General features: G+C 58.3%; 1 protein-coding gene across 3 annotated transcripts in view; it reads right to left on the bottom strand.

The window, feature by feature from the left end:
• The window catches only part of TNRC18 (trinucleotide repeat containing 18), a 78,768-nt gene that overhangs the window by 29,213 nt on the left and 35,289 nt on the right, over positions 1-14,266 (bottom strand). For 2 of the 3 annotated variants that reach the window (XM_018040296.1, XM_018040299.1), the window contains 6 exons: positions 12,274-13,263; positions 6,126-6,301; positions 5,566-5,702; positions 5,265-5,393; positions 3,640-3,811; positions 1,796-2,156 (listed from right to left, as the gene is read on the bottom strand). In XM_018040296.1, coding sequence (XP_017895785.1) covers positions 1,796-2,156; positions 3,640-3,811; positions 5,265-5,393; positions 5,566-5,702; positions 6,126-6,301; positions 12,274-13,263 — 1,965 coding nt within the window. The remainder of the gene's footprint in view (positions 1-1,795; positions 2,157-3,639; positions 3,812-5,264; positions 5,394-5,565; positions 5,703-6,125; positions 6,302-12,273; positions 13,264-14,266) is intronic. The other variant, XM_018040297.1, reaches the window with a different exon arrangement.

Here is a 14,266-nt window from a genome sequence, read left to right as displayed (position 1 = left end):
CTCACATCATAGCCACCAGCTAACTGCAGACAGGCCTTTTGACTACCCTGTGGCAGCATTAACCCACTTCTCTCAACTGAACAGTGCAGTTTTAGACAAGAGAGTAACAGAGATGAGCAATCTGAACACTGCTTTGCATGCCTACACATATCTGCCACAGTGGACTTGGCAGCCTAGAGTCCCCCCTCCCCCCTGCAAAGACCTCAGCTTATCTCTGGACTCTAGCCTGAACCCCACCTCATCCCCCTGTAAGCAGGGGAGAGCAGAGGATCCTTCCACCACCAGCCAGGCCACACCCACTGAAAGATCAAAGGAAAAGCAATCCCTGCTCTCTCTGTGATATTCCAGAACAAGCAAAGGAAAGCCCTTCCCTTCTTCGGAGCGACAAGTCTCTAGAACTGGTGCGAGGCGGCCAGGGGCCTGGGCAGTGCCGCTCAGCTCACACCCACCTGAATCTGAGGCATTTCGGCCGCCGACCCCACCCAGGGGACATTAGGCACAAAAGTAGATCCTCGCCCCCACAGCCATGAGCATCAAGGATGGAGACCCAGGGCAACCAAAACCAGAAACGTTAGACTCCAAAGACACCAGCAGCAGCTTCATCTCGTGCCAGATGCCTTCTCCCAGCTGTTTACCCACCCAGGGAGCTCACTTAGGGCTCTGGACAGCGCTCAGGGGGCGGGGGGCAGGCCATGGTATCTTAACTCTATAGAGACTTTCTTTCCTTAAGAACACACACCATTTCTTGCCCTTAACAGTCATCACCTACCCCCCGATCCCCGACCCCATGAACTAGGTGTAGGCAGAGCCGATCAAAGGCCCAGTCACACAGACGCACGCAGTCACCAAACAGAAAGCTTTCTACCCCAGTCACGGCCTGGGGTCCCCCTCGAAGAAACCCGCGGACAGATGCCTGGAGGCAAAGAGCCCCTTCCCGGCCTTGCTGCGGCGGCCACAGCCCTCGGCACCCACGCATCCTGGCATTACGCGTTTCGCCCAGGTACTTACTGAGCACCTACTAGGTGCCAGGCGGCGGGCTCTGGGCCAGCGGACGGGCGTCGGGGACGGGGGTGGGGACAAGGCCGTCCGGGCTCCGGAAACCCACGCTCCCCCAGTTCTCAGACAAGAAGAGCCAAGGCCGCAGGCTCCGCGCAAACTCGGCCCCTCAGCGCCACCAGCTGTTACGTTTCAGGGGCCCGAACGCAGCAGGGGGAGGGCGGCTGCCGCCCAGGCAGCAATCAGGCAGCGCCCATCGCGACGGGCCACCCCGCGCCGCTGAATCTGATGGGCTGGGCCCTGCCTCAGCACCTATCCTCAGAAACAAACCCGGCAACCACGTGGAGGGCCGTCGCAAAGACAACAGGAGAGGCCGCCCTGGCGCGCGCTCCACAGACGCTTTCCCCACTAACACGGACCTCGAGGATTGGCAGCTGCCTGAGGGCGGGAGCGACCCCGCCAGCTCTATGGTTTTCACGAGCGACCGCCAACTCTGTAGCACAAGGCCTCCACACCGATGGCCTTCGGGTTAGGCGGGTACAGGCGGGCTGGCGGACTTCCGCTCCCACCCGCCCGCCAATCACGAGTACCCGCCAATCACGAGTACCCGCCAATCACAGGGGGCCGCCCGAAGAGCAGTGCCCGCGCATCTCAACCCCCTCCGCTTCCGGCCTGGTACCGGCGCCAAAGCGGAAGAAGAGAGCGTCACCAGAGACCATCGAGCTTTCGAGGCAGAAAGAGGAGGAAAGGAAGGCGAGGGAGGAAGAACAGCCCTGAGGCGGCGCGGCCCACTACTTACTGTAGGAGTAACTGCTCACTTCCGAGGCGAAGGGGGAGTGGGTCGACTTGGGCTGGCCTCTGGCCTTGAAGCCCACCTCCATCTTCCTGGCTTTGGCGGCCCTTTTGTGTTTACCTTCTCGCGAGGCTTTCAGAGACAGGCTGAGGCCTTTGGCCAGCGCCTTCCTGTCCTTGCCCAGCAGGCTGTCGTAGGGCGTCAGGTACCTGCCACAGCCCCCGCTCGCTTTTGATTTCCCCCCAGAACCATCGGAGAACTTGAAGGGCGACTTCAACTTGTCCTGCTTTGTGAGGGAGAGGGCTTTGTCTAGCTTGCTTGCCAACTGCTCCTGGTCGCTAGCCATCTTCTTCTTCTTAATCTTTAGCTGGAAAGGGAAGTTGGGAAGTCGTGGGGTTAAGACATTTGACACCCACAGTGGGTCTCTGCACGAGCTCAGACGAACCTGGCCTCCTTCTCCCCGCCTCTGTGGCTTTCTGACACGCTGCTAAATTCCTCTTAGCCTCAGTTCCTCTACTCTGTAAAATGGGGGTGATTACGCACAGGCAGCACTGGGTTGTGCTGAAGATGAACTGGGAAAAGGCACGTGAAACACTTATTAAAGAGCTGTTACTGTGGTTACACTTATCTTCACCACCGGCTGGCTGTGGTGCTGTGCTTCCTAGTGGGGAGCGCCTAAAACAAACAGCGCTGCCAGGGAGCCAAGGGGGAGAAGGTGGCTGGATTAAGGGAGGAGGAATGAACCCAAAGATGGAAAACCAGATCACAGCACAGCTGGTCTGCTTATCTCAGCTGCCTAAAGCAGGTGATGAAGATGGCCTCACAGCCTAAACCAGGCCATCCAGCTAAATGGGCTGAAGCTGCCAAGAAAATGCCTTGAGTGTGCCTTGGACGCCTGAAGCAGAAAGAATGATTAGAGATTTCACAGATAAATTCCTGCTTACGCGTCTCCCATCAGCTGGAGTCATTTGCTGTTGAAACGTGCAGCTTCAATGGCCCTCATATGAACATTTCATCGCTATTTTCTCTCTAATCAGGTAACATTTCAGAAGGAGCGAAAAAGTTGGGATAGTGTCAATTAGACAGCAAGAGTGCCCTTCACGGTTCAAGAGTACAAAGGGTGCTGACGTACAGACTACAAACTGGCTCTCTTCCCCTCCCCACGGACCCACTTTCCCCTATGCAGGTCCTTCTCTCTGACGCCTGAATCAACCATAAGAGCCCCCTCCCACAGGGCTTTTCTGGGAGGGACGACAAGGTATGTTAGTATTCAGCAATAAGGGCCTTCAAGTGGGTGATCTCAATGTTCTGCAGAAACAAGAAAATTCAAGGCGTTGGCACTCGCCCCTTTACCTCAGGAGAGTTCCCAGAGGAAATTACAATGGCATCAAGCCCTTGTTTCTTCAAACTCCAGAATGGTGAAGCTGCTCATTAAATAATTATACATGAAACAACGGAGTAATTGCACTATCGGGGTGAGAACTTGCAGTCTCTGCGCTTCAGCAGAGGGTCAAGGAGCACACACAGAGGACGGGCTTTCAGCCTCAGCGCCACCTGGGGCTGTGTTACTTTGCCAGCTCTCTGACCTCCCCTGGGCCTTACTTTCCTGCTGTGCACAATGACCAGGATTGGAGGAGTGGCTCTGGCACTAAGGCAACCACCCTCAACAAAAGTGTTTGCACCCAGGTTACTATTCCATTTTATCCACAGTGATTCCACAGTTAAGTGTATCCCAAAAGTGTCTGCGCAACAGGGCCAGGAGACCTGCAAAGGGGGTGTGTGAGCCCCAGCAGCCCTGCCAGACCCTCTGCCCCAAGCCAACAGCACACCTGAAGGACAAGGCAACCAACCTGACTCATGAAGTCTGACGAAGTTTCGTGCTCGTCCCAAGGCTGGTTCCTCCCCCGGGCTTTCCCCGCTCCGCCGAGGGAGTCGTGGTCCTCCTCAGGCCCCTTGTGTCTCTTCCTCATCCCCGCTCCCAGCTCGTAGTCATCTGAGGTCAGCAGGGGCTTGCTGCTCAGCCTGAAACCCAGACATGGAAGTGGTCAGCGCCCCGGCCAGGCAGCATTCAGGCCGGGGATCCGCCCTTATGGCCCTGAAGGGTGGGCTCTGGATGCTGAAGCAGACTGTGATGCAGACTGACGGGTCTGAAGCACTGTGGTGCCAGGACTCTGGGACACTTGTGAAGGAGGCAGAATGAGCGTTTAATGGGGACGGGTCGGGGGGGGGGGAGAAGAACTTCTTGAAAGCAGTGTCTCTGCCGGCCCCTTTTTCTCTCATACTCCTCCACGTACACACACACACATCTTGTCATGGTCAGAGACCTCTGTACCCAAGCATGCCAAGAACACGGATCAGAAATGCCACGGACATCCACCAGGATGGGGCAGGGGTTACGATCAAGAGCTGCTGCGAAGGAGGAGCGACTCGCTGTGCTGTACCTGCGCAGCACAAGCAGTCAGGCCGCGGTCCCGGTGGCCAGCTTTACGCTGAAGCCTCACAAGTAACAATGAGATAGAAGTAACTTTCACCTGGTCTTTACTATGTGTCTCACTCCATGTCTGTGCTTTTATTTTAACTATAAAACAACACTTGGTTCCACATACTGCCCTTTATAGAGGAAGGTGCTCACCTAGAAGAGCTAACACCAGGCCCAAGGTCGCAAGGCGCACAGACCTGGCACTCGGCAGAGGCAAACCTACCTCCGGGGTCTGCGCTCCTACCCAGCAGCTCCACGTGCGGGCAGCCCCAGCCTCTGCTCGCTCCTCCAGGAGCAGCTTTCCCCACCCGCCTGTGGCTGGTAACAGGGTATTTCTCTCTGCATCCTCTGGTCAGTCAGGGGCATCCAAGCTTAAATGCAAGACGGGGGGCTCTTGGGGCTATCTTCTCCTGAGAAGACCACGGCCTCTCCTGCGGCTGTGAACGTGCCCCATGGCCCCTCTGCTTCCTCACCCAAGCCCTGCTGGCCGCCAGCCCTGCTGGCCCTGGCTGAGGCGTGCTCTGGAGGCCCAGGGAAACCACAGCACCGTTCCTCTATCCACAGCTAATCCAGAGGAAACGCTCTCACTCCGGCCACATATGGCTCCAAGGAGCCTCTCCCCAGTGTGCATGGAGGCGGAGGCCCCGGTCACAGGGAGCACCCCCGGCACAGTGTGCCAGGAGCCCGGGAGTGACACCGCCCAGCACGGAGGGAAGCAGGCCCTAGCCGCGGAAGACGCCGGAGCAGCAGGAAGACGGGCCTGACTCTGGGGTGACGCTCGACTTGCTGGCTGGGGTGAGTGTGCCTGTCCGCTCCACACTCGCCCTCCTGGACGGCCCAGGGCAGCGCGCCGTGCTGCCCGCGAGCTGCCGATCCCGGCGGGTCAGAGCCTGAGGGACGCCAGGTCCCCGGCGCCGACACAGGCCCCGCGTGGGCCCGCGCGCCTCCCCTCCGAGCTCTGTGCCAGTCCCCGACCCACCGAGGGGCCAGCCTTACTTTCCGCTATGGATGCGGCTCTTCCCTCTCTTGCGGGGGGGCGACAGGGCGCTCAGGGCGTGGGTCCGTTTCCGCGGCCTGCCAGGGCCTCTGCGTGCCAAGCTTCTATGGGGTTCCTCGCGCCTGTCCCTTAAAGAGAATCACACGCTGGGCTGTGAACCCGGGGGTGGGGGGGGCGCGGAGAAGGGGGCGCATGGAGCGCACACGTCACTCGGGGCCACGCACACCTGGCGGCCTGCACGGCGGACCTCCTGAGCGCGGCGCCTACAGAGCCCGGGCCGCGGGCGGCGGGCGCACTCACTCGGAATCGCGACGCCGCTGCAGCTTCAGCAGCTCGCGCTGCTTTTCCTTGTACTGGCGCTGCACCTCCGCCAGCCGCATCCGGAAGTCCAGCTCCATGGCGTCCATGCTCTCCAGGGAGGACTTCATGGCGTACATCTGCGGGGAGCGGCGGGTGAGCGCAGGGTCTCACAGCAGGGATGCCACCCTCACCCTCACCAAGACTCCCCGTGTACACGCCAGGGACCGGAAAGCCAACCCTGCGGGGCCGTGTCCAGGCCGAGGTGGCCCGCAAGCGCCACTCGGGCAGGGCCAGCATCTGTCATGCACACATCCGCTCTCCCCGAACCCCCAAGCTGCTGCCCACGGGACACACCCTTGACACATGATTACGTGGTACACGGAGGCCGGGAAGAGGAGACAACTCGCTGGGGACCGCCCCGCAAGGTGGTGGCAGAATCTGGGCCTGCAACTGTTTCCCCTAGGCGTGCAGCCTGCCAAGGCCCAGGCCAGGCAGCCTCTCTGGGCGCACCTCGTCCTCCCCCGAGCCCACTCCCCCAAGCCACACCCGGGACACCTCACCCGCTCGTCCTTCTTCTGCATCCAGCTGTACTTCTTGTTGGGGTTCAGCTCGCGCGGAAGCCGCAGGTTCTTGAGTGGATCCACGAAGGGGCCGTCCAGCACCTCCTTCAGCACGTGGCTGCTGGCCGCCAGGAGGCTCTCCAGCGAGGGCCGCACGGGCGGGCCCCGCTCTGCGCCTGCGGGAGGAGGCAAGTGAGCCCATGCTCTGGGGGCCGGGCTCACAGGCACCTCAGCGACCTGCCTCAGACCCCAACCTGGGAAGAGGACACGGGCCAGAGTCCCGTCCTTCACAGCACATCCACTCACAGACGCGCAGGCAGTCACCCGAGAAAGGCAGAGCCGCACTCTAACAAGGCGACTCCTATCTGTCCTGAAAATCTTCCATAAGGACTATGCGTGGTTTTCACCATCAGAAAAAAAATAACCCCACGATAAGTTCTGTAAATTGCAAAAGTCACATGTGCACATGACAGAAACCACAGACCAAGCAGAGAAGTGTCCCGAAACACAAGCCTCCTTCCTCCCACCACCTGGGCCCTTCCCCGGAGGATGCCTCTGCCGACACTGCATGGCAGGTGGTTCCAGAAACTTTTACACACATTCAAACACGGGTAATACCCAGGCATCCTTCACAAGCAGAAATCGGCACCCATCAGTACACACCACATCACACTCTGCTCGTTGCTCCTCAGCGTGTCTCCGCATTAGCACAAAAATATGCGTTCATACTGTAGCTTGAACCCGAACAGAAAGTGCTATTTCTGTAAGTCAGAACCACTAGAGCATCAGCAATTTTACGCAGCAAAACCGAGAAACAGCAGCCGAGTTTTCTCTTGGATCGATAAGCTTTTAATTTGCTGTAACAATCCCCCACTGATGGCATTCAGGTGGCTCCAGATTTTTTGGGGTTTTTTTGGTAGTGAACAGATAGGCACCATCTCCGGAAAATTCCTGTCTGTGCAATTAACATGATCAAGGTATGTATGTTTATCTTTTATTAATAATCCGACTGCCCTTCAGAAACGCTGTAGCAACTCAGGATGTCAACGGTGGTACCTGAGAACCTATTTCTCCACAGTCTTTTTAAAATAATATGAGTTTTCATTTTCCAACTGATGTTTCCTTTGTGATCTAACATATGATAAATTTTTGAGAACGGTCCGTGTGTATCTGAGGGGAAAAGTACATTCTCTTTTTAAAGTTTTTAAAAGTATTTATTAATTTAGCTGCACTGGGTCTTAGCTGTGGGATGCAGAACCTTTAGCTGTGGGCATGTGGGATCTACCTCCCTGTCCAGGAATCGAACGCAGTCCCCCTGCCCTGGGAGCGTGGAGTCTTAGCCACTGGACCACCTGGGAAGTGCCGGTAAAGTATATTGTTTACAACCAACGTGCAGAATTCCCTAACGTCGACATTAGCAAGTGTATCGCCCAGATCAGGGCTTCTGAACCCTGGCGCCATTCACATGGCCGTGGGCTCGAATGTCTGCTGCAGACGTCCTTGCCTCCACCACTAGGCGTCAGCAGTGCCCCCCTCAAGTCACAACCACATGTCACCAGCAGCGAGTTGGGGCAGACACTGAGGCCACAAAGCAGTGAACCCCACCAGCCTCAAGCAGTTGGCCCTAGACTGAAGCACGTGGCCCAAACCCCGGGTGACACACCCCACCCCAATCCCGTCGAGGTCCTCCGAGCTGTAAGTTTCTCAGTCGCTGGGTAAGGCAGGGCAGAGCTGCACCATCAGAGGGGACCACACAGTGACTCCAACAGCTGCTTCACCCTCCAACGCACCAGCCTCGCTGGGGTCCCCAGGACACAGAGGGCAGCCTGGTGGCCCGAGGGCAGCAGCTGCGTGCCCCCAAGTCCGCATGGAAAGCCCTAACGCCATCACAGCTCAGAAGGCAGAGCCTTTAAAGAGGGAACCAAGTTAACGTGAGGGTGCCAGGGTGGGCTCTGTCTGATCCAGCGAGACTGCGTCATCATAAAAGGGGATGTTTGGCTACACAGACACACATGGAACAATTCCACAGGGAAAGGATAGCTGTCCACAGGTCTGCTGAGGAGAGATGCCTCAGGAGGAACCAACCCAACCCTGCTGAGACCTGGATCTAGAACGCCCAACCTCTAGAGTCAGGAGAACACATGCTCTTGTTACTCAAGACTCGTCTCCCCGCCCCACCCCACTGTGCGTGTATATTACAGCAGCCTGAGCTAATACCCCAGGCCTGCGGCTGTACCAACGCGAGGTGACTTGGGAACCGGCCCGACATGCACTGGAACCTCCGCGGGACCAGGCGTCCGTCAGAGACTACGGTGCTGGAGGGAGGGAAGGATGGCCTCTCGCCTTGGGACACCCATGCTTACTGCCCACGGGCGGCTGCGTGGGGCAGGAGTGGGGAAGCGGGAGGGCCAGCGGCGCCAGGAAGTGACCAGGACCACTCGCAGCCCAGGCCTGCAGGCCCTCTGCAGAGCACCAACACTCAGGGTCTGTCCGTGACCGTCGGAGTCAAAGGGCCCCTAGGCCCTCCCCTGCACGCCGGCGCCCCCAAGCGCCCGCTCCAGCCTGATGCCGCCCCCCACCCCAGGATCACAGAGCCTACGCTCACGCCACCAGACCTGCACTGCAGAGTGCCCAGCACCACCAGGAGCATCCGAGTCCATGCCGGCCGCCGGGCTCCCCCTGAACGCGCCCCTCCCACTGCTTCCCCGCCTCAGAAACCTTTCTTCTCTTCCAGCAACTCGGGTCAAAACCCTCAGCCTCGTCCTTACACACCCAACTGCAGTCCCTTCACAAAGCCTGCTGGCTCCGACTTCCACCCAGAACCCACCTGCCCACACCTGTGCACCCCTCACCACCCTGGGCCCGGATGCAGATGGGAGCTTCTACTGGGTCTCCCCACCCCGGCATCAGCCCCCCGCACAGCCCCCAAAGAGACCACAGTGAGGTCTGATCCTATCAGTGCAACTCAAATCCTCCTCGTTTCACGCCAAGTGAATAAAAGATGACCCCCTCCCCAACAGTGATCCCACTTCCCGGCAACCACTCTCCCCTCTGGGCTCCCCTCCAGCCCCTGGCCTCACCTTTGTTCTACCCTGGGCCAAACAGTCATCCCAGGGCCTTTGCACGTATTCTTCCTTGAGCCTGGCATGGTTTTCCCCAGAAGAATCTCCCTCCGCCACCTATTGAGAGGGGCTTCCCTGGCCATCTGCTATGGGAGACCACCTTCCCACCCCTGCCCTGTACCCCTCCCACTGTTTGGGCCTCCCGCTTGTCACCCCAACAGTGCTGAGGGCTGCACACGGATAGCCTGGTTCACTGCTGGTACCCAATACTGCTGGGCATACAGGAGGAGCTAAATGAATGCATGAATCAGGCAGCAGCAAGAAGATGGGCCAGAGCAGGCAGAAGCCCCCAAACTTGGTGACCCACCCTCAGCCCTCTCCTTCGCAGAGGCCCCTTGGCCTGTGTGGTCCCCACTGAAAACCCACCAGTTGGCAGGATTGGGAGAGGTTTGTTTTCTTGGGTGGGGGGGGTGGGAACTTGTACTGAACTATTTAAATGAAAGAAAAGAAAAAAACAATGCACTTGAACAACAGGACTCCCCTGGTGATCTAGTGGTTAAGAATCCACCTGCCGACGCAGGGGACACAGGTTCGATCCCCGGTCCATGAAGATGCCACGTGCTGCAGAGCAGCTAGGCCCGTGCACCACCATTACTGAAGCCTGTTCGCCTAGAGCTCGTGCTCGACATCGAGAGAGGACGCTGCAGCGAGAAGCCCTCCACCCCCTGCAACGAGAGAAAAGCCCGAGCACAGCAACCAAGAAAAGAAAAGAACCCGCAAGACAACAGACGCCTGCGAGGAAGGAGGTGTCACTCGTCCGAGCTTCTAGGAAAGGGGGCACTGGACCCTGATGATGAAAACGATCTGGTTCTGGACCAGCAATCCCAGCCCTGGGAACAAACCCCTAGGAAAGCAGAGGTGCAGACAAAGATTTTTCTCCAAGAGTAATCATCACATTACTCACAGCAGCAAAAGGAAGGGAGGAAGATTACAGAATAGAAGGCAAATTAAAATGCCTGACAGTTGAGGATTGGGACAACTGAAGTCTGGGGGCCTCCACCGGGCAGAAAACTGCGTAGTTCCAAAAAAATGTTTAAGAAGGCACAGTTCCTGAAAATGTTTAATAAAGGATATACTAAGGGAAAAAGAAGGCTGAGCACCATAGAACTGATGCTGGAGAAGACTTGAGAGTGCTTGAGAGCCCCCTGGATGGCAAGGAGATCAAACCAGTCCATCCTAAAGGAAATCAACCCTGAATACTCATTGGAAGGACTGATGCTGAAGCTGAAGGTCCAATACTTTGGCCACCTGATTCGAAGAGCTGACTCATTGGAAAAGACCCTGATGCTGGGAAAGACTGAAGGCAGGAAGGGAAGGGGACGACAGAGGATGAGATGGTTGGATGACATCACCGACTCGATGGACGTGAGTTTGAGCAAGCTCTGGGAGTTGGTGATGGACAGGGAGGCCTGGCACGCTGCAGTCCACGGTGTCACAATGAATTGGACGAAGAATCGGACATGATGTAGCAACTGAACAACAATAAAGTGGAAAAGGCAGGTAACAAAACATTGCTTACAAAATGATCTTAATTTTAGAAACTTGTGCAAGTGTAGAAAAAGTTCTAAAGGAAATCCAGCTGAACACCCGGCACTGCTCTTACGACCTCCCCCCAGCTGTGCGCCACCCCCGACCCCGCGAGTGTTCTGGCTGGAGTGCAAACTGGGAAGGCTGCGCCTGACTCTGGCTCTTTACATATTTCTTGGAGCACTTCGATTTCTATGCTGAACATCAGTGGTTTTGTGCCAGCCCAGAATTCACTGAAGACACTTTCTTTTCTGCTGAAGGCACTCCATTCCTTCTGAGGATGACCACCCACCGACACACACACCTACTTCCTGGAAGTGACCACTCCCCCATCCAGGGCTGGGCAGGATCAGCCCAGTCCATCCCATCTCCGGGGATACAGGCTTTGCTTCTGCAAAAACCATGAACCACAGCCAGCCAGCTAATGAGTGAATCACAGCATCTTTGCCAGAGCTACCTGGAGAGAGGTGGCCTCTTCTGTGTGTCTACTGGCTACAGTCCACGGGCCCGAGGGCTTGGGGAGAAGTATCAGTGACCCCCATGAGGAAAGTGGACCCACCCTGAATGAAGCCAATAGAAAGCAGTGAAGCTATGAGAGGGAGGGACAGGGAAGAGGGAAAAAAGAATTGGACTTGACTTGGTTTGAGCACCTGGATCCAGCCATACCTGAAACATTACCTCATTACTGACAAATTGTGATTCCACAAGCCGATAAAATTTTCCCCGACTTTTTCTAAGCCAGTGAGTCTTGGCTGCTCCCAGTGCAGAGCATCCTGCTAATTCACCACTGACAGAACAAGGAGAGACTTCACACTAAGAAACCCATAAGCTGGTCGCACAGCAATGTGACTACACACCACCGCCCTGTGCGTTTAAAAATGGTTAAGGCGGGGCGTCCCTGGTGGCTCGGTGGTAAAGAATCGGCCTGCTAGTGCAGGAGACATGGGCTCCATTCCTGATCCAGGCAGACCCCACATTCCCCGGGGTAACTAGGCCCGTCCAACCAGAGAGCCTGGAGCTGCAGCTGCTGAAGGCCAAGCACCCGGGATCCGTGCTCTGCAGCAAGAGAAGCCACTGCGAGAAGCCACTGCAATAAGAAGGCCACGCTCTGCAGCTGGAGAGCAGTCCCCGCTCACTGTGACTAGAAAACGCCCAGGCACTGGGAACCCAGCACAGCCAGAAAAGAGCAAGCAAAGCAGTGAAACTCACGGTAAGTGTATCCCACCACAATGTTTAAAACTTAACTCACAAAGGGAAGAACGTGAAGAGAAGTAAACCATGTTCTAGAGATTCTGAAACTTTGAAAACTCCACTTAAAAAAATATATGTATTTTTTTTACAGAAAGGGAAAAAGCAGGAATTTCACAGTGGCCTAGTGGTTATGATTCTGTGCTCTGGTCGGGGAACTGAGGTCCCAACAAGCCTGGTGGCACAGCCAAAAATAAATAACAATTAAAAAAAGAGGCCAAGGAGGGGAAAGCAACCCCCAGAAGCCTCACCTGCCGCCTCCTGGCTCCTCTTTTCCAGCTCTAGCTCGGCGATCTCGCTCAGCAAGGTGATGCCGTGCAGGAAGCTCTGCTCCAGGACGAGGCTCTGCGCGGCCTCCAGCGTCTCCAGGACCGGGGCTCCAGTGCCCGGGGAGGGCAGGGGCCGGGCCTGGGGCAGTTCTGCAGCGGCCGCCAGGGCATTCATGCCAGCCAGCGGGTCCTCCAGGCTGGGCAGGAACTCCTCGGAGCCCACCTCCTCCAGGAAGCAGGTGTTGCCGGGCACAGGGCCGGCCTCGGGGGCCTCCAGGCTTGGGCACTCGCCCTTCCCAGCGGGCATGTCACAATCCGGCAGTTCCAAGCTGGGTCGGGGCTCACTCGGGGCCGCCTGGGCCAGGTCCTCCTCACTGGGCACTGCCTCCGCCAAGGGCACAGCCACGGGCACGTCCACGGGCACCTCCACTGGCTCCTCCTTGGTCTCTACCAGCGGCTCCGGCGTTAGCCGTGGCCCCAGGTCCCGGGCGGCTGCACAGGACTCTGTCAGGCCTGGTGAATCGACCCGCGCCTCGGCCCCGTCGGCAAAGTCTGGGCACCCGGGGGGCTCCTCGGGCCCCTGGCCGCCGGCACTCAGCGCCTGGGCCTCCAGCAGGCCGCCCGCCGGGCTCGGGGCTGCCAGGGCATCCTCGGGGGGCAGCGTCAGCGGGGACCCCAGGGAGGGCAGCTGGGCGGGCTCTTCGTCCATGTCCTCCACCTCCGCCTTCACCTCCCGCTCCACCAGAGGCTCTTCGTCTGGGACCTCACGCAGCGGCTCTGGGACCTTGGACGGGGACAGGCGCAGGGGCTTGTCCTCAGGGGAGAGCGCCAGGCGCTCGGGCCCGTCGGCTGGGAGCGGCACGTCGGGGGCCAGGCCATCGGCGTCGGCAGCCGCCGTGGGCTGCAGCAGGAACGGGTAGGGCCTCCCATAGTGCGGTGGCAGGGCTTGAAACGGGTACCGGGCTGGGATATCTGCAGAGAACATGCGGGTCAGTGGGGGGCCCTCCGACCCTGTGCAACAACTGTGTCCCCGTCAACACCCACCTGCCCGCCACCCTCTCTCCTCAGCCGCCCTGCAGGGCTGGAGGCCCTTCCTGACGGCACCTAACGAACCCCAGGGCGTCTCTGCACATCTGGGCCCCAGAGAGGGAAAAAAAACGACCACCCTGCAGTCCCCAAGGGCAGAACCCTTGGTCTCTGGTGCCCCTAACCTCAGCGTCTGGCGCAAAGCTGGACCAGAAGAACCTAGTAATAAGCCCCTGAACGGGGGGCTTCCCTGGTGACTTAGTGGCAAAGAAACCACCTGCCGGTGCAGGAGACTCGGGTTCGATCCCTGGTCTGGGAAGACCGCACGCGGCACAGAGCAACTAAGCCCGTGGACGGGGCAGGGGAGCCGGGACAAAGCCCACGCACCCCAGGGCCCATGCTCCGCGATGAGGGACGCCACCGGCATGAGAAGCGCCTGTACCGCAACAGAGTAGCCCCCGCTCCCCAGAACTGGGGCAAAGCCCTGCGCAGCGACGAAGACCCAGCACAGCCAGAACAAATGAAGTTGATAAAAAGAAAAAGTTGTCCCCACCCAGCCCGGTGGACTCTGCCGTCCACCCCGCAAGAATCCACCAGCCCCACCTCTTCCTCAGCAGCGTTGGGACGTTCAAGTTGTTAAAGAACTGACAGTAACACTGGGCCACCCCCCACCTTTTTACCTCCGACCTCCCCCCACCCGGAGAGCAGGGTGGCGTGCAGCTGACCGCAGCATCAGGCCCCGTCCGGGGGGCGGGCGGGGGGCACAAGCAGTAAGGGCTGAACAGGAACCAACGAGGGGAGATAGATACACGGAGCACCCCCACCCCACGCCACAGCCTGGCCTGTGCACCACCCTCGACTCGACTGTTAGCAAGACATCGGCCCTCCCAAGAGAGGGACGCCACCAGCCCAAGACCACACACAGCATCCCACAGGCCGAAATCTGAAC

The sequence above is a fragment of the Capra hircus genome, chromosome 25 (assembly GCF_001704415.2).
Source record: "Capra hircus breed San Clemente chromosome 25, ASM170441v1, whole genome shotgun sequence".
NCBI classification, from domain to species: domain Eukaryota; kingdom Metazoa; phylum Chordata; class Mammalia; order Artiodactyla; family Bovidae; genus Capra; species Capra hircus.
The sequence above is the reverse complement of the archived record's forward strand: the minus strand, read 5'-3'. Positions and strand labels throughout refer to the sequence as shown.